This window comes from Pectinophora gossypiella, chromosome 11 (assembly GCF_024362695.1).
Source record: "Pectinophora gossypiella chromosome 11, ilPecGoss1.1, whole genome shotgun sequence".
Classification (NCBI taxonomy): domain Eukaryota; kingdom Metazoa; phylum Arthropoda; class Insecta; order Lepidoptera; family Gelechiidae; genus Pectinophora; species Pectinophora gossypiella.
In genome coordinates this window covers 2,936,482-2,957,059 of record NC_065414.1, presented here as the reverse complement: position 1 = coordinate 2,957,059, position 20,578 = coordinate 2,936,482, and the positions used below count along the sequence as shown (strand labels likewise).

Genomic DNA, 20,578 nt, shown 5'->3' with positions numbered 1-20,578 from the left:
TACGCAAGATTGGGTACATAGTGAGATTTTTCATTTTAATATGTTTTGACATCTTGTTAATCTATTACAATGGCAATAAATATAATTTGACTTTGACTTTGATATTAAAGGTGTGGATAAACTTGAGTAATCACTTGTACTGAGTCTTTGTGCGAATGTTACACACGAGAAAAGTACGAGAACATTTTAGCGAGCATTCTGTCGAGCGTTTTTGCTCATGAAAACGTTCACAGGAATATTTGGCTCTATGCTTGGCTCGGCTCGTTGTTCAGTTGAACAAATATAGAAACGGCGAATGCTCGATGTCGTGTTACAAGTGAATGTACAACTCTATTAGCACCTTAAGAAGAGGAAGAAGAAAATATAAAACAGAAAAAGTGGGATGTTACAGGCTAGGTTAGATATGGTGTTAGATTAAATGAAAAAAATATTTTTTCCTTGAAATGGTTCCCATTTGATTCAGAACATGTTTTTTGAATTTAGAGGGAACCTCTAATCACCATCAGTAATAGGCTAGTTTCCAACTATAATCACATTATTTACTTTTTATTAAAATTGTCATGGAAATCGTATGAAAAAAGCACACTTTGACGTCATAGAAAAACGTGATAAAATGTCAAACCTTTTTTTAGTTATATACAATGTAATACAATACAAAAACTCTTTATTGCTATTCTTCTTTGTTTATATACACTTCTCATCAAAAAAATCGAAACACCTTGCAAGTTTACGTTTTGTCAGGATTATCAGAAAAATGTGTACATTTAGGAATAAATGTTAAATGTCGTTTAATAGTGAGTAATATGAGCTTATCAAATCTTAATGTCAATGTTCTAAATTTAAATGAATTTTTCATAGGTTTCGTATTTTGTTAAATGAGACATTTTTATTCCGTATGGAGTATAAAGGAAATGGATAAAACAACACACGTAAATGAAAAAAAAGCTAAAAAACGTTTATTTAATAACTTGTATTCCCTCCCCGAGCTCTAATTACTGCTTCCATACGGTTCTTCATCGATCGGATGAGAGTCACGATCACATGCTGTGGTATATTGTCCCATTCCTCTTGGATTGCATCTTGCAGCTGGCTAAGTGTTTCTGGGGCAGGATCTCTTGCTCGAATTCGTCTCTTTAATTCATCCCACAGATGTTTAATGGGATTCATGTCCGGGCTTCTTGCTGGCCATTCCATAATAGAGATATCGACTTCGTTAAGATAATCTCGTACGACGCCCGCGGTGTGAGCCCTAGCATTGTCGTGCATGAATATGATGCCGTTGCCAATAAAATGTGCATAGGGCATCACATGAGGCTCGAGACACTCTTCGACGTACCGATGACAGTTTAGTGCAGGCAGACGTGGCCCAGACACGAAAGCAAGCTCTGTCTTACCGTCGGCGCTGATTCCTCCCCAAACCGTCCACGAACCGCCACCATAGCTGACCTTTTCTTCAATGCAGCATTGTGCATAGCGTTCTCCGTCTCTTCTGTAGACCTTGTTCCTTCCGTCGTTACCATACAGCATAATTTTACACTCATCAGAAAAGAGAACTTTGCTCCACTGTAGGTATGACCAATTTAGGTGCTCACGTGCAAAGTTAAGGCGCGCTCTTCGATGGTCTGCAGTTAATTTCGGCCCATTTGCTGGCTTATACCAGTCCACGATCCTTCAACCTTCTTCTAATTGTAGAGTCACTTACAGCCACCCTTCGTACAACACGAAGCCGCTGCTGCAGTTGAAAAGCGTTAAGGCGTCGATTTCTTAAAGAAGTTGTTACAATAAATCGATCATCTCGCTCAGAAGTGACCCGATTCCTGCCAGATCCTGAACGGCGCGTGAATAAACCAGTCTCCCGATAACGTTTATAGACTCTATGAACAGATGACAGGCTTAGATGCAGTCTTGCAGCCACAACACGCTGACTAAGGCCAGAATCCAGCAATGCCACAACTTGGGCGGCTTCTGTGGGCGAAGTATCCATACGTTTTAGAAAAAAAACCTTTTTTCAGACGTCCCAAAGTCACAGTATTGAAATAAAAAACAAAAAGTTTAAGGATAGGCGCCAATTTTAAGTTTTTAAACGCTAAATGTACTCCAACCCTAAACACACATTTGTCTCAAAACAGTGATTCATTTCGTTTATAAGATAAACAAATGAAATTCTAATTTTGAATTTAGAATTTTCGCTTATTACTGTAATGGCCAAACTGCCAGCTATACATTTATGTATTTTTTTTCATCGTATGAATTCTTTTTTGTGTTAAATTCGGACAGAAACAATGAAAACGGAAGTGTTTCGATTTTTTTGATGAGAAGTGTATTATAGAAAAAAGAAAATATTTTCCGTCAGTTTCAGATATCTAAATATATAAAAGGAGAAACTGACTGACTGACATATCAATGCACAGCCTAAACGGCTAAACGTAGGCACTTGAAATTTGGAAGGGACGTAGCTTAGGTACCGTAGAGGTGCACTAAGAAAGGAATTCCCGGAATTCCCACGGGAACGGGAATTAGCGGGAAAATCCTTTTGTATGAAAAATCTAAACCGCTTAAGTTAGACGCTTGAAATTTGGCATGCAGGTACCTTAGTTAAATTAAAGCTTAGTTGCTACAAGATATTGCAAAATTCCTACGGAAACGGGAGTTAGTGGGAAGAAACATTTGTATGAAAAAAATCAAAACCGTGTAAGATAAATGTCTTCAATCTAGCATGCATGCATACCTTCGTAAATATTAAGTTTAGTTATGGCTGTATTTTGAAAAATGGGAGTTAGCGGGAAAAAAAAATGTATGAAGAAATCTAAACTGCATAAGTTAGATGCTTGAAATTTTATATGCACTCCCACACACACAAAGATCTCTCTTTTATAACGCGCCACGCGGACGAAGTTGCGGGAAAAAGCTAGTATCTGTATATAGTAATAGGAATTTCACAATTTATCTTTGAACTAGGACACTATCCAATGAGGGTCTTTCCAGGCTACGGTCCTCAAAAACAATATAGGTGGCGGTGTACAGATTTTTCTTCGTTTAACTTTCTAATTTCATGAATATCAGACATGCATTTTTTTTTACCCTATTTTTATTCTATTCACCTATTATTATTCTAATAAAAATAAAGAGAAGCAATATACATAATGTAATCCAAATATACAGCAACAATTACTTTTTTAATGCTTCTGGCAATACATTGTATTTTGGAATAATAATGTACCCGAGTAATAAGAAAATAGGTTATTATCACACTATACAAATACACTGCATAAGCGCACATACACTACACATACTCACACACACCCATACACACCCTCACATACACACGTACACATAATTATTAGTTTACAATACAATACAAATACACTTTATTGCACCAAAATAAAAAGAAATAATTACAAAAAGTCTCTTAACTAAGTACATGGCAAATGGCGGCCTTATCGCTTAAAGCAACATGCACATAAAATAAAACATACAAATAAACATACATATGAATAAAATAGTTATGGAAGAGCGGAGCCTCCTACTACAAGCAACTTCTTGCTTAAAAGGAGACCCCGAGCCCTTGTATTGTAAAAATCTACTTTTAAAGTAAATAAACATTTTTATTATTATTTTTTATTATTTATTATCACACTATAAAACTAATTTTATAAATTAAAACGAACTAAACGATTTAAACTAATTTTTTTTTTTTTTGATAATTAGTTTTAAACAACGCCATCTATATTGTTTTCGGTGAACGTAGCCTGAAAAGTCCCTCATTCTGTATATCGAAGAACTACATTTATGAAATACAAACACCTACTTACGTCGTGAAGGGAATACGCCGCGATAAGTAAGTAAAATAATGACATACGTTTCGCTGCAAAAGACATGGTTCGTGCTTTACTTTGTTTTTGAAAGCAACGGGGGTGTATTGATGTCGAAAATAGATGCTTGTTTCACGTCACTTTTCATAATGCTACATTGATAACGAATTCAATGATTGAGGTAAAGAAATGTCTATAGTTAAAACACATAATAACGGGTTCTTACCGCGTTTAAAATAGAGATATGAAAATCCCGATATTTCGACACTGTGGCAAGTGCCATGTCATCTCATATCTCTATTTTAAACGCGGTAAGAACCCGTTATTATGTTTTTTAATTATGATAATAACCGCGTAAACTTAAAACAATGTCTATAGTATTTATCTAAGTTATATTTATTTATCTTAATATTACAATGGTTCACATTTGGATCATAAACAATTATTATTATCATCAGTGAAGGAAAGCATCGTGCGGAACCCCACATTCCCAAATACTTTTCGGAGGTATATGACCCAACACGTTACGCTAAATTCAATGTGATGCACTCCAGAAGACATAAAATGAGGACAAACGAAAAAAAAGCCCATCTGTCCTAAGAGTTTACTTACTACGGCAAACGACAACGGCTATCTCCTAAACATCACAGTATACGGAAGAATTTTGTTGTTACATACTTTTAAGAGCGTGATTATTCCGTAGTGGGGTTTTACTTTTAAAATGTATTCTTTTTTGATAAACAATCGTCTATACAATTAAAAAGGTTTTAGTTAGTTCAAAACCAACTTAAAGTCTGGTGAGTTATAAATCTGCCTAGTCGCCTACCTGAATGTGCTAAAGCACAAAGGAATTTCATTTAGATTGTAATAAATGTGTATTTCCAATATTTTAATGTTTGATAATAATATTCGAAGAAATGTGCCAAATATCAACATCCCTAAAAGCATTATGTAAAGTGCCGACTATTTACCATCAGTTTCCCGAAAGAAACTAAAAGTGCAAATACAATTTTCCTGAGTGAATGTAGACGTGGCTTTAGCTACGCACTTTGCGTGCGTAATGTCGCCGTTTCTAGTGAAAAGGACCGTAATAGATTTCTCCCTTTAACACTATCAAGAAGGGTGAATATCTCTAAGATTGTCATTGTCACAACCTTTTATTTTTGCCATAGAGCAACACAGACCTCCACGGACCATCTCCGCCTATGCCGACACCTTTGGCCGACACAGACACCAAAGACATTTTATAATTGACATACAAGTCATCCCTGTCTTATACAAAATTTTTAGTAACCACCAAAAATGATTTTAGATTTTCCATCTACTATTCTCGTATGTATCAATATACTGCAAATGGTTTTCATTGTGTTCATGTTGTTTCCTTTCTTTGAATACACTACGCTCTCAAGGATCATCAAAGAATATCGAGAGGGGTTGATAAAAAATCCCATCACCGTTCTTGTGGGAATTGTATATGCATCTGCAGTATTTGGTTACGGGATCATAGAACCCACAAAAACTTTAAATGAACTAAGACTGCCAAAATGTTTGAGAGAGAGTGAGACCCCGCGTGATAAACTATTACGATTAATCAAAACTACAAATGCAACTCGAAATTATTTGCTTGGTGGGTTCTCCCTTTTTTTTCTCCTCGTTTCTTTGAGACTATTTGACTTTGTAACATTTTCAGCTAAATTGCAAGAGTTTTCAAATTTGATGAGCAACTATGACATAGTTGATATTACTGAAGTAGAAGATAGAGAAGAATCATTTACTAAATTAACTGACACTATAGAAGCAGAAGACGACGATACTTTTGTTAATGAGGAAGAAATACATTGGCCTTCAATAGTCAATCTTAATAAAGAAGAGCTAGTGAAATTAAAGGCTTTTCTTCAAACTATAGATACTATCAAAGACGTGTCAATAGATTCTGAAGTATCAAGCAAAGGAACTCAGACTATTGAAAGAAAAAGAGAGAAAAGAAGAAGAGCGAGTGACACTACAACTTTTTATGAAGCTCCTACTACCAGTAAAATTGAAAAGATTATTGAAGAAAGTGTCGTTGAAAAGGCGCAGTCACTTAAAATTACTGAACAATCCGCTGCACAACCGCAACAAGAAAAGAAAACTAAGCAAGGTGGCGAACACGACACTAAGCCTGTTACTATAGAGTACGAAGGTCAAGAGACCACCCGTTCTGATAATCCATTAACTAGGAGTACTGTACCTTCCGATCGAAAAGGTACACTGCCAGAGGCAAGAGAAATATCACAGACTGACTCTGCGCCTAGCGCCACCCCAGATAAACCTAAACAGAAAAACAGACGTTTTATAATCAAAGAATATGATTAATGTATTCAGTATATTTCATGGTGCACTGCTTTTCATAGAGCTGTTATTTATTATGTCACTATTAAAACCTATTAAAGAACCCTACTACATACGGGATCTTTGGTGCAACATTCAAGAAAATTATTTTGCCCCAACTAAAATACTTGTTTGTTTAATACCAAGTCTATTTGTGAATTCCTTTTTAGAAGTATCTTTTGAAAAGATTTATTATAACACCCTATTGATTGAAGCACAAGATCAAGATTTGAGTACAGAGTTTATTTTGAGTAAAATATTGATTTGTTACGTAAGTTTGTCGATGGCTCTGTTTCTGTTGGTTTTGATTGAAAGAATATTTCAATTAACAATAGTTATTGCCAGACTGTTGGAGTTTGAGCTGATGTGTAGACATGCAATATTGACAAAGGATCTTTCTACCAGTTCACAAAATTCTTTAATGCCTACTATAATTTTGAAAATGACCAAAGCTGATAGTACCTGGATAAGACGGAAGCATACCGTTCGCCGAGCCGAAATTTCCAATACAAGACCATCCAGTGATCTTATGTAATGGTCTGTTTAGTAAACATTTTGTACTTTTGTGATAATGCATGTAATTTTATTTTCTTTTATGCTTGTACTTTCGTGGTGTGAATAAATAAGGAATAATAAATGTAATATTGTGTTTTTCTACAATTTTTACAAGGATGTTTCGTTTACCGCTAAGTTATGATTTTATATAAGTAAAAACATTCTCCAATAATATTATGCCTTGGGTGGTCATGCGTAAAAATCTTGAGTTCTATGATGTGCCATGAATTCTGATGTCGTGTCACAGTGAGTTGAAAAACTAAGTAATTGAACTCTGGTCTTTCAAAGTCTGGCTTGGTGATACGCTAACGAGAGAATGAATATCTACTCCTCTATCACTAGTCTTTGAGTGATGCGATGATTCTTGTATTTATCATTAATTCATCAAAACCTATTTGGTTAAGAGCACAAAGTTTTGATGTATTTTTTTTTTATGTAAACAGATTAATTTACATTTCTACGACACAAAAAAGAAGAAAAATCTCACCTTTTACAAAACGAACTTGTCAAACGTCATTTCAGTTTCACAAATAAATCCCAAAACTCTGAGTACAAAAAAAATACTTACCAAAAAAATGCCGTGAGGCAATTTTGTATTTACCGCAGTATTCAAAACCAAGAGAATGGATACCGGTAGTATGATTTTAACGTGCCTCTTGCTATTCCAAATGGCATGTATCCTTATATTGTTAAATCCAGTCTACGATGTACGTAAGCTCACTCAATATATTAACAAGTCCATCAAACGATATAGAAGCTACTACTGCATCTCTGTGGTATCTTACTTCATATCTGTCATCTATTTTGGGATGTTCATTCCCTTGCTGCACGTACATAGACTAATATTTGGACACACAATCGACCGATACGAGAAGATCGTTCTTCTGAGCAGGGTCGAGAAGAATTACATCATTGCTGGTTTCTCCCTTTTCCTGGTTGTGGTACTGTACGGTATTAGAGCTCTAATAGCATACACGGCAAGTGTTATTGAAATATCAGATAGAAGATACGACACTTTGAAAGAGGAGTCTATCCAACAATCCAGCTCGGAGGTGAAAAAGAATCAGCTTTGCTCAAACAACTTCTTACCCAGCCTCTTACGAGTCAAGAGATCTATTTCATACGAAACTATACTATTTACCAAAGAACTACGGGAACAATTAAAGAATGTCTTGAAAAACATTGAATACCAATACAACAGATCATCGGCGCTATCTAGTATTTTGGAAACGTAATCAGTTGACAACAAGAATGAAACAACGTGTAACTTTGAAACTATTTAAAAAATAAATTGAATTGTTACAGTTATTCGTGTTTTATTTCTTTTGCAAGTAAGCACTGTAAATTACCTTGCTAAGAAACATTTGTATAAGTACGCGATAAAGGAAGTATTATATAAACAAGTCCATAAACGATAAAGTAGAAAGGAAAGGAAAGGAAAACGAGAAATGTTAAACAGATATGTGCGGCAAGAAGAGGGTGCTTTTACATGAGAAAAAAACATTTCAACGAAATAAAACATTTCCGTTATTCTAAAATTACGGGCTATGGAAAAATTATTTACAATTACTATGCTGGTTTTCCAGAAACATGCAAGTAGATAAAACATATTTTGATTCTATACATATTATTACACATTTTTGATTCTATAATTATCATGACTTCAAATACAGAAATAGTTTATCATCACAAGTATTAAAAATTATTAAGTTTTAGTCCCATTTTATTCCATATCCTCGTAACGCCCGGATTTCCAGACACAATAGTTAAACAATAGGATTTGGATTTTAAAAGGCATTTGGGCCTTACGACCTTAAACCAACTTGCACGTAAATATCTGAACATTATGTTCAATCAATCTTTACGCAACTCCGTCCAATGTTATCAAGACTCAACTTTTCAACCACCGAAAACAATAAAACGATTTTAAAAAAGCCGAAGTTTGCTGCAAAACGGATTCTACCGTATAACATGCGCATTGGAGAGGAGCCTTTGGCACAGATTCAAAATGGTCTCTATGGCGCCAGCCGTTGGCATCAGGTACTCAACCAGTCTGAGGTCGGAATTAATGTACTGTAGTTTAAATTTAGCGTCGTCGACTAAAATAGGAACAGGAAATGTAGGCTGTTTCACCCCCTTTGTTTGTACTGTATAATCATCACTATGCCATCAACCTTTCTTGGAAGAAACAAAACTTCAATCGGGTTTAAACTTTATTGTTATGTTTTCCTTGTTATTGTTTTCATTGACTTACATAAGGGTTGTTGAAACTAGAGTAGCTATCGATTTAAATATACTATGCATAAATTAGTTGAAAGAAAAATATCTTCTGAATTATTAACACTATGCTAATAAATTTGAAAATGTACTGTTATAAATAGAACTAGTATATTAAATATGGATTAGCTAATTCTACGAAATAAAATGAAAGTGTGTAATCTGATAGTGCAAGGTTGGAATCTAAACAATGAAAAACAAAAGCAAAGTCTTCGGAAAATAATACACCAAGCTTATATTTTTATCTACCAAGACTGATTACACAAAGTCGCTTGCTTTATATTTAATATCATGTTGATTCATTCTACCAGGTACTATTGAACCAAACTCGGCGTGATTACTATAAACCAACACACGAGACAGTCTAGTCGTATTGTCATCCCGAATTAGCTTCCTCAGTTTTAAGCGGAGAAGTTTCTATTTATTATTTACCCTACGCATTGCAGGGGCGTCCTGTGGGATTCTTAGGGTCACCGCAAATAGGTATTTTGGGTTTCTTTACACAATCCCTAGTTTGATGCGGGACTGCTTTGGTAATTATAAATGGGCCCATGTCGGCTATGAATTTTATATGCCCTGTCCTCCGTTTCGTGCTTCCGTTGTTACAATTTTTATTAGGTTTGGAAGCTAGTTTGGCGGTCAGTGATCCTCTGGTTGATATACGCATTGCGGGTGCAATTTTCAGCAGAGATATGGGCCAGATAGGGCAGTAATTTTAAAATGAAGCAGTATTTTTTACAGTGTTACTGTTTGCTCAGCTTGTTCTTCTCTTAAAACTGTGTTTTCATAAAACGACAAAAATTATCAAGTAAATTAACCATGCAAAATTCTTTAGATTTTTGACTACTTATGTATTGCATATTTTTCTTATAGGTATTAAACACGTTAACAATAAATGAGAAAATTATCTATATAAATAGCTAATGTATACTTTCAAACTGCCCTCTTCGGTTCACTGTTTGGAAATTCTTCATGACGTTTTTAAAGAAACGCGAATTTGTTCCCTTCCATTAATCTTTTGATAACATTAAAAACTTTGTTTAGAAACATCCGTGGCGATAACCACAAACAAAGGGAATGTTTGAACAACTTCCAAAATTACAGACGCTGAGGTCTGTAGGATCGGTTTTAGAAAATAAATGATTGCAACACAGTATTTTTAAATAGTGGTTTCGACTTATGTCTGATAGCCAATCTGTAAAGAATTGAATTAATATTGCTTTACGATTATTATTTTGGGTTTAATCATCTTCGCAATAAAAACCATAAGTTCACAAATTAAGACTTTTTTAAATTTTACTTTGTTTGTAGCTTCGAGTCATACAAATATGGATTTTATGAATGAAAGTAATATATTAAGTAGTGTGTATGTTGTGTCGACGCGACTTAGAGTGGGATAAGGGCAGGAGAGCATGAATATATTAAGTACTCAACTATTCTTATAAAATAACAAATGTAGGTATTTTATACGGTCAAAAGCAATTTGCTATAACAGCCACGTGGCTTTTAAACCATTATGAATGTTCATAATGATTTAAACAAAAGCTATCACAGATTACCCAACAGGGTCCACATAATATCAGCGTCGTGGTTCACGCCGCGACTTGTGCTGAGTGAGGCCCTTTTATCTCAGGACGTCCACCACCACCTTATGGTCATTTCGACAAACATCCGTCTTACTTTTTTGCAATTGTTTTAGGGGAAATTTGATATGATGTTGTTGTCTTTTTTTGTGTGTGGCGTCCTTTTATAATAAACTGTTTCTATTCTATTCTATTAAGACGTTGGAAATATTTATAATGAGAAACACTCATCATCGTCATCCCCCTAGCATTATCCCGTTTTTCACAAGGTCCGCTTACCTAACCTGAAGATTTGACAAGTCCGGCTTTTTACAGAAGCAATAGACTTAACGACCTCCGTGGTCCAGTGGTTGAGCGCTGGTCTCACGATCCGGAGGTCCCGGGTTAGATTCCCGGTGGGGACATATCACAAAAATTACTTTGTGGTCCCTAGTTTGGTAAGAACATTACATTGGCTGATCACCAGATTGTCCGAAAGCAAGATGATCCGTGCTTCGGAAGGCACGTTAAACCGTTGGTCCCGGTTACTACTTACTGATGTAAGTAAATAGTCGTAATAGTCGTTACATGAGCCATGTCAGGGGCCTTTGGCGGCGCAATAGTAACCCTGACACCAGGGTTGATGAGGTTGTTACTCCACCTCACAACCCACACGATAGAAGAAGACGATAATGAGAAACAATGCGGTTCTTAATTGTTCCTAAACGCTGATTCATTACGAACTGACGCCATAGCTTCGTTCAATACATCTCACGACAAAAGTAAACAAATATTAATAAAATAAATAAAATAAAATTTGTTTAAAAATGCATAATAAGTAGTCATTATATTATAATTCCATAGCTTTATCATTCATCATTTCACACATAAAAATATTTAAAATAATAATGATAATAATATGTTTGATTAAATAAAAGAGCATTCCAATTTAATCAGACCTGTATTGAAGGAAAATAACACTAACGTCGTATGACAACAGCATTGACTTGCTACAGCTTTCTATTCAACGGACAAAACAGAATAAATCTCTAAGAAAGCTGAAGCAGACACACAAAAAGAAAATGTATTTACAACGTAATTACGTCTAACAGAACTATCGAAGAGGATCCGTCTTAAGATTTATTTTGTCCGGGGATCCAGTGAGGTCCCTTTTGATAGTCGCGACTGTAGAAAGAAAACAGGAACCGCGAAATGCCCGTTACTGTTTGGTGCAAAACAGGAGCGATTGTTATTTTGTTTGCATTGTTTGTATTTGTGTTTTTGGTCTCAAAGACATTAAACTTTGAAATCATCGTACGAAAACTGCGAACATTAAAAATTTTGGATTTTCACAGCTTAGGATTATAGTGATTGAAGTTATGAGTATATTGACTGTACTGTATACAGACGACTGTTTTTTTTTTCGATTTCTGGACTGTGTTAACAGTTGTGACGTCTTGGAGTGGCGTGTTGAAGTATGGTTCACACCCCAGATGATTAATAGGAGGCTTCTATGGGACGTTTGTAGCATGTTTTTGTTGTATATTATGAGAATACTAAAAAACAAGCGACTATTAAAGTAAACCCACATCGGTCCTATTTTGTCACCGCTCTTAGTAACAGCCTGTCCATTTCAAGACTTTTACCGTTACCACACCTCGGACACTTCATACAAAACACCTCGTTTTAGACAGACACTACACATTGAAGTTATCGTACACGCGCGTCTGTGTGTGTGATGTCTGACGCCCATACGATTGAAGACTAAACGACGATGACGACGGGGGTGAGGTAAACTTAGCTCAGCCGCTGGTGGGGAGCGGAGAGTTGCTGTTCTGTACGTAGTTATTATTTGTAAGAAGCAAAGAGTCGCCGCTCTATACGTAGTTATTATTTTTTATTCTATGCCGTTACCTGAAACCCAGAAATTATTCGATCTTATCTGCACAACAGTTTCAAGTAAGTTTCCTCTATTAACACCCTCTTCGCAATAAACTTCTTCAGCCACAATTTCCTTATAATCTTCTTCTTGTTATTCAAGCTCAGTTAGACAAAAACCTTCGAATTCGCGTTTCTGGCACGCATTCTGACAAGTTGCAGAAGTGTTACTACTCCGTGCCAAGGAGTTGTCTACTATTATATTTTAGTTGTATTTATAGTTATTTCTATAGATATATCTACTACTTTATCTGTATTTTCGATGACGTCATTGCATATATGAATATAGTTACGTATATGAGAGTATGTATGAGACGTGAGACGAAATTGGCAAAGGCAAAATATGAAGATTGTGAATTTTAAAGTGTTCTCTTTATGTCGTTAGACCGTGGGAATGTTACCTAATATTCGAAATGACTTTCTAAATTCTATTATAAATACAACAGGCTCATTCTCTCTCTCTTTATTTAAGAGCTGCGCTCTTGTCGGTGGAGTAATCGCCTTCAATACTCCATAGATAGGGCGTGTAGAACGGTGGCTGCCCCAATCGCCTTCCGTTCCGCAGTATACCAACCAACAGGCTCATTACTGTTTTAAAAAAAATGTTAATAATATTATGCTTGAAGTACTGATACCAAGAAATAGAACACAGCTACCTACAGCTTTTAACTTAAGATATAAAAGGTTCTTACTTTATGTCTTAAGAAAAACCCGCGCGTCTCTTAATCCTCGCGCCCCGATGAAAAACCTTTTTATCTCGATAAAACTTCTATAGATTTATATTTTCACCTAAATCCTTTGATCTGACCGTTCGTAAGAGTCTTTTTGACTCACTCGGACATGCGTGGGCACGTGCGGGCACATTTCATGTTGGCTAGCGGCGCGGGAGTGGCGGCGAGAGCGTATCAATATCAATGTCACCGCGCATTAGTGCGCTAACTAGCGGAAGTAAAGGAATAAGAGGTATAGAATTTATTCAGCGGGAGGGTGTAATAACGCCTTTATCTAAAACATCAATATTGCAATTTGACATTCGCGCATATAAAAGTAAGTGCGCAATGAAAACCAATTGTCAAATAGCTCTATTGCTATTTTAGATGAATTGTTTCGATGTAGTCTTTTTAACCCCCCTAGTTATTGCCCCACAAGCGTCTCGTAAATTCGAATAAGGAATTATGAATAATTATAAACCATGAACAGTATAAGCTCACGACTATATCCCAATTGGGGTAGTCAGAGGTACATCCATAGTAACCAACGTGGTGGTGACAAGTGGTGATCACCCTGTTTTATTTTTTTTTGAGGGCCTTCACCCTGACCTTCTATAACAGTTGTGGCAACTGTGTTAGCGATATTTGTTCTTAATATACGAGTAAATGTAAAAATTCATTGGGGCAAATTCAAATTCAAATATTATTTCAGACACATCCATAGGGGTTAGTATGAGAAACCAAATTCGGTACCGAAAATCGAACCGGCACTCCTCGTTTGAGAAACAAGCGGGCACGAAGAATACTGAGATTAGAAATCAGAATCATTTATTCAACGTAATTATCATGGTTAAACTTGTTGAAAGTCAATGTAACATTTTTGAATTTACGTCATTTCGCAAGGTGTTATGGCTGAGGAGAGGAAATGACAAGAAAGTGCAACAGCAACACATCTTTTAAATCAATGAGGGTAAGTACATTACAAGTTATTTAATAACTAGAGGAACACATTACCAGACTTAGGAAGTCATTAATCTTATCATAAGCTTTTTCACATAAACTAAACTTCACATGAGCTTTACATTTATTTTCCGACAAATTTATTGAAAAAACGTATACATAACCCCAAGTAAGATGAATTTAATTTACTTAATCTAGAATTTTGACAGGCGTCGTGGCAGACCTCGAAAGAGATGGCGTGATGACTTGGACGCATGCCGGAGGGACTGGCCGGAATACGCACAGGACCGGAAAAAATGGAAAGGGGAAGGGTAGGCCTTTGCCCAGCAGTGGGATCTAGTAGGCTAGAGTAGATTAGAATTTTGAATACTAAACTAGTTACAAAATACGGTTAAGGCCTAAAAGTCATGGCTGCAATGATTATATGATGGGTAACTACTCTAACGTCTAGGGCTCTTTGCCGAGGTTTTTCTTGCAGCTTCTTTTCCCCGGCTATACAGGTTGTGAGAAGCTGCAGTAGTTTTAGGCGGATGAGACGTTCGTTATGTAAAAATTGACGATTCAAAGTGTAACTATGTTGCCTACTGAATAAAGATATTTTTTAATTTGAATAACATGTTACTCTCTGACGACTAGCTGTGGCTCTTCCCTCACCCCGATTGGAATTACGGGCGTGAATCTGTTTTTACTGTACCCGCGCCCGCGCCCACTATGCACACTGCACACTGTCTAAGGGTTACTCCAAAACGAATTGTTCGTTTCATTGGCGCTAAGCCCTTAGGATAATATTTTCTTTGAAATCCATAAAATACTCGTATAGTCTTGAAAAGTGATTGGGATTTGCACGCGTCATAACCAGACATGTTTTCGTAAAGTATATTTTTATGTTCGGTGAGAGAGCCCATATCGGGTAATCGTTTACTAAGTTATTTTATTACCTATACACATTATAATACAGCGTATATACAAGGTGTTAGTGACATCGTAACTAAAGCTTTGAGGGATGATTCAGACCATGATTCTGAGTTAATATGAAGTGGAATTTTCCGTCGCAAAATTATGGAACTGAAAATAATTAAAAATAAACACTGTAGTGAGTGGGGTCCTTTATAGCCAAGTCGAGCCGGTCGGCGAGTGGAAAGTAAACAGCCGGGATGTGAAGAAACGGTTTATTGCGCGGTTACGTACAATCGTCGCGTACAACTGAGCACTGTCCCTTTGTATGCTAGTCCTAGGCAGAAGCTGGCACACGGCGGAAGCAGTATTGAGAACCACGAGCAGTTTTATCCTGGTTATAGTAGTTACCGGAGCAAGCTACTATAGTAGAAGTAAAACTACTGAGGTAGGTATTAGAATACAATTGGAATATATGAGGTTTATCTTATTGGATCGGCAAAAACATCTCGTTACCGCGTTCTAAAATACCACTAGCGCCATCTCTTGAGGGCTCGGGGTACTAATCGCATTTTACTTTTGTTTGTTGTTTTTTTTATTTGCTACAACCTCCCCCTCAGTTTCTGAAGTAGTCACGACGATGAAACTGGAAAATTTAATGTTTCTGTTTGCTATTGTATATGTCCCTATAAGGCACTAAACACCCTGGAATCAGCTGAAAGCTTCCGGGACAAGGAAACACGTCTGTTCACAAAAACGAGATTTATTACAAGAGACAAATATCAAACTACTCACATTTCATCTTAACTAAAAATAATATTAAACGCCTAGCAAAAGTAATCGAGCAATTACGCTCATACATTACACCCCACTACTTATTTTAAACATACTTTCGTTACCCTTCCCAATGCTCATTACATAACACTAGTTAAATAATTAACTTATAATAATGCCTATATGAAAGTACCAAAACATAACCAATACAATGAAGCCTAACTTAAATATAAAAAAAAACCTTTTTTTTTATTATTGGCACGGCTAGTGGCTGACGGGATTACCATAGCGTATAACCGGCCTTCTGACTCTTTGTAGTCGTGACTGTTCCGTAATCACTGGCGGCGCGGCGGCTATAGGAACTGAAAAAGGAACTTCGGTATCCGGTTCATCATCCTCTGGATCCCAAGCGCAGCCACTTGGCCCCACCGATTGTACCGGCCTCGACTTTAACCTCAACTGGTCTATGTGACGTTTTAAAAGTGGACCGTTTTCCCTGTCTATTATGTAATTTCGCGTACCTAATACTTTTACTATTTTTCCCTTGACCCACTTCCGTCCACCACCAAATTCTCTAGCCCACACTTCGTCCCCTACCTCAAACTGTCTCGGTATACCCCGCGCTAGTTCAACTTGTCGTCGTTGAGCCTCCTGTACTTGTTCCTCCAGCGACGGCGAAACCTCGCGTAGCAGGTCTAACCTTGAGCGTAATCTTTTTTTCATTAATAACATGGCTGGGGACTGCCCTGTAGTGCTATGGATCGAATTACGATAAGTTAACAGGTAGGCTTGCAGTGCAACGTCTATTTCAATTTTATCTCGTGATGCTTTTTTAATCGCTTTTTTGCATAATTTCACGGCATTCTCCGCTGCACCATTTGATGACGGATGATACACTGGAGTAAATTTTTGTTCAATTCCATTGTTTTTCATGAAGTTGGATAACTCTTCGCTAGTAAACGGTGGCCCATTGTCGGAAACCACTTGTTTTGGAATTCCAAACCGGGCGAAAATTTCCCTCAATACTTTTATAACTTGTGTAGCTGTAGTCCCGTGTTGCATTTTATAAACTTCAATCCATTTAGTTGATGCGTCTACTAAAATAAAAAAAGTTTGACCTTGGTATGGACCTAAAAAGTCTATATGAACCCTGCTCCACGGTTCTGCCGCATACGGCCAGGGCTGTGGCGGGGCGCGTGGCGGCGCGGCTGCCTCCGCCGCACACGTGTCGCAGCCCTTGCAGGTTGCTTCAATATCGGCGTCGATACCTGGCCACCACACATAGCTACGGGCCAGCGATTTCATTTTCACCATTCCTACGTGGCCGACATGTAACTCCTTCAATATATGTTCTCGTAGTACTGTTGGTATAACCATCCGGTACCCCCACATGATACAATTCGCTTCTAAATAAAGTTCGTTACGCCTGGTATAGTAAGGTTTTAATTCTGAGTCTTCATTATGGTTTGGCCATCCCGATTGGATATACATGACTACTCGGCGCAATTGTGGGTCAATTATACTTTTTTCTTTGACTTCTTTGCTGGTTATTGGTAAAAACCTTTGTACGTAATTCACATATGTTTTTTCCACACAATCCTCCGTCTGCCTCCCTACGGGCATGCGCGAGAGTGCATCAGCGCTATTTTTATCCGTTGGTACGTATTCAATATCGTATTGGTAACCTGACAGAATTACTGCCCAGCGTTGTAACCTGCTGGCCGCCATCGTTGGGATACCCCTTTTTTCTCCAAATATAGTCACCAGAGGTTTATGGTCTGTCCTCAGTAAAAACCTGCGGCCATACAAGTATTGATGATACTTTTTTACTCCAAAGATTATTGCTAAAGCTTCTTTCTCAATCTGTGAGTAGGCACACTCTGCCGAGTTGAGCACTCTGGAGGCGTACGCGATAGGGCGCTCCCGGCCGTCCGGCATGCGGTGCGCGATGACCGCGCCCACGCCGGCCGCGCTCGCGTCTGTCGTCAACGTCACTGGCAGCGCCGGGTCGTAGTGAGCCAGCACCGGGCTACATGTCAGTAGTCGTTTTACCTTGTTGAATGCCGCCGTACATTCCTTTGTCCATACAAATTTATTTTCTTTCCTCAACAGATTATAAAGTGGACTTAAAACAAAACTAATATTCTCTATGAATTTAGCATAATACATGACCATGCCAATGAATGACCGTAACTCTGTCACATTCCTGGGTACTTGTACACTTTTAATAGCCTCCACTTTATCCGGACATGTATGTACGCCTTCTTTATTAATCTCATAACCTAGGTACGTCACGGAATCCGCATAAAAGGTACATTTATCTTTTTTTACTCGCAGCCCATACTTTTGAAGTCTCTCCAGCACTTTATTTAAAGTCTCTGCATGTTCTTGGCTGTTTTTCCCCGTGATGATGACGTCATCCAAGAAAACTCCGACGGTCTGCATGTCTGCGAATAACTGTTCCAGTTTTCGCTGGAAGATACCTGGACTCGACGCAACTCCGTAGACTAAGCGATTATATTTAAACAAACCTTTGTGCGTATTTATTACTGTATACATTTTTGATGATTCATCTAACTCCAATTGCGCGTAAGCTTGTGACAAATCTATTTTACTAAATTTTTCCCCGCCATGCAATTTCGTCAATAAATCTTCTACCCTCGGCAGTGGAAAACGGTCAACTTCTAAATATTTATTTAAGGTAAGTTTATAGTCACCACATATACGAATAGATCCGTCCTTCTTAACGACCGGAACGATCGGTGTTGCCCAGTCGGCCGCGTCCACCGGCGTGATGACCCCGTCCCGCACCAACTGCTCCAGTGCGCGCTCCACCGGCTCACGCAGCGCGTACGCCAGCGGCCGCGCGCGCAGGAACACCGGCCGCGCCTCCTGCCTTACCCGCAACGACACCGCGCCGCCAGTGAAACGTCCCAGCCCCTCCGCGAAAACATTATTGTATCTGGAAACCAAGGCATTCATATTCAAATGTGAGTCACTACTAATCACCTGTTTACAATATACTTCTTGTAACGGAATGCCTAACTCGCACAGCCACTGTCGACCCAATAACGGGTTATTACCATGATCCACTACATACAAATCTAGGTTTTTAATTTCTTTTTTTTTGTAATTTACTGTTGGTATTATTTTCCCTATTGGATGAACTTTTTCTCCCGTATAATAATTCATAACTAAATTAGCATTCTGAAGAGGTAAATTTCGAAACAATTCAAGATAACAATCTTTACTTATACATGAAATAGCGCTTCCTGTATCTATTTCCATGACTATTTCCTTTTTATCTACATTTAAAGGTATCACAAACGGTTTGTACCCATTTAATTGTTTTAAAGTGAATACATTAAAATTTACCTCCATTACTTCCCCGTCAGAAAACGTTATTTCTTCATCTTCACGTTGTACATTATGCACTTGCACGTTAGCAGCCTTCAAACGGGGGCACATTTTTTTTAAATGACCTTCTCGGTTACACACCCGACAAGTGTAGACTTTGAATTTGCATGACGTGATATCGTGAGCCCCTCCATATGCACGGCAACGGTGCATATTCGTCCTGGCGACTCCGTCGTTTGCCCCATCGGGGCGTGTGCCGCGCACCTCGTAACCGCTGCGCGCGCACCGGCCGCCGCGCGTTCCGCCGCTACCGCCGCGCGGTCCGCCGCCCCTGCGCGCGTCCACCCGCGGTCGTTCGCGTTCGCTGCCGACACGCTGCACCGTGGTGGTCTGCACGCCGCCCCCAGCGACGCCCGCGCTCCGCCCGCATTCCATCACCGCAGCTGCGTTAGCCTCTGCCGCCTCCATAGTCACTGCCGTCTGATACGCCTTAGCGAATGTGACACTCTCCCAGGAGAAAACCCGCTGCCTAATCTGCTCCTTGTAAAGACCACAACAAAACTGATCTCGTAGGTTGTTATCCAGCTCCGTCCCAAATTCACAATTTTTTGCCAATCTTTTCAATACCGTCGCATATTCAGCCACTGATTCCTCTGCTGTCTGTTGCCTTCGCCTAAAAATATATCTTTCCGCCATGAAGAATGGTTTAGGTTGAAGGTGATCTTGCATTATTTTCACTAATTCTTTAAATGTCTTACTTGATGGTTTATTGGGTGAACACAAAGTCACTAATAGTTCGTAACTTTCTCCGCCCATTACCGTGATTAAAGTAGCCACTTTGAACTCTTCTTTGACACTATTCACCAGGAAGTATTGTTCCAATCGATCCACGTACAGATTCCAGCTATCTTCCATCACTTTAAACGGTTCCAATTTCCCTACAGACATTTTGAACTTTGACCTTGAGCAAAAATCACCAAAAACATACACGAAGGTTGGTACTCGTCGCCAGTTTATTGTATATGTCCCTATAAGGCACTAAACACCCTGGAATCAGCTGAAAGCTTCCGGGACAAGGAAACACGTCTGTTCACAAAAACGAGATTTATTACAAGAGACAAATATCAAACTACTCACATTTCATCTTAACTAAAAATAATATTAAACGCCTAGCAAAAGTAATCGAGCAATTACGCTCATACATTACATTTGCGTGGTCGTCCTCTCTTCCTAAGCGGCTGTACAGGAGCTGGCAACGGTTGTACGCTTCCAGTGCTCTTGTATGGTTGCAACGCAGAGGTATGGTACGTGCCGATCACAGAAGAAGGATCATCTGTGTTGGCAAGTTTATAGGAAGCAGGCCCGCTTT

The 20,578-nt window shown here is 38.2% G+C and overlaps 1 protein-coding gene across 1 annotated transcript; it reads left to right on the top strand.

The window, feature by feature from the left end:
- The first annotated feature begins 7,360 nt into the window (after positions 1 to 7,360).
- LOC126370791 (uncharacterized) lies at positions 7,361 to 7,972 on the top strand. Its single transcript, XM_050015815.1, has one exon. It carries the CDS (start codon positions 7,361 to 7,363, stop codon positions 7,970 to 7,972), a length of 612 nt encoding a protein of 203 aa, XP_049871772.1.
- Positions 7,973 to 20,578: the final 12,606 nt, after the last annotated feature.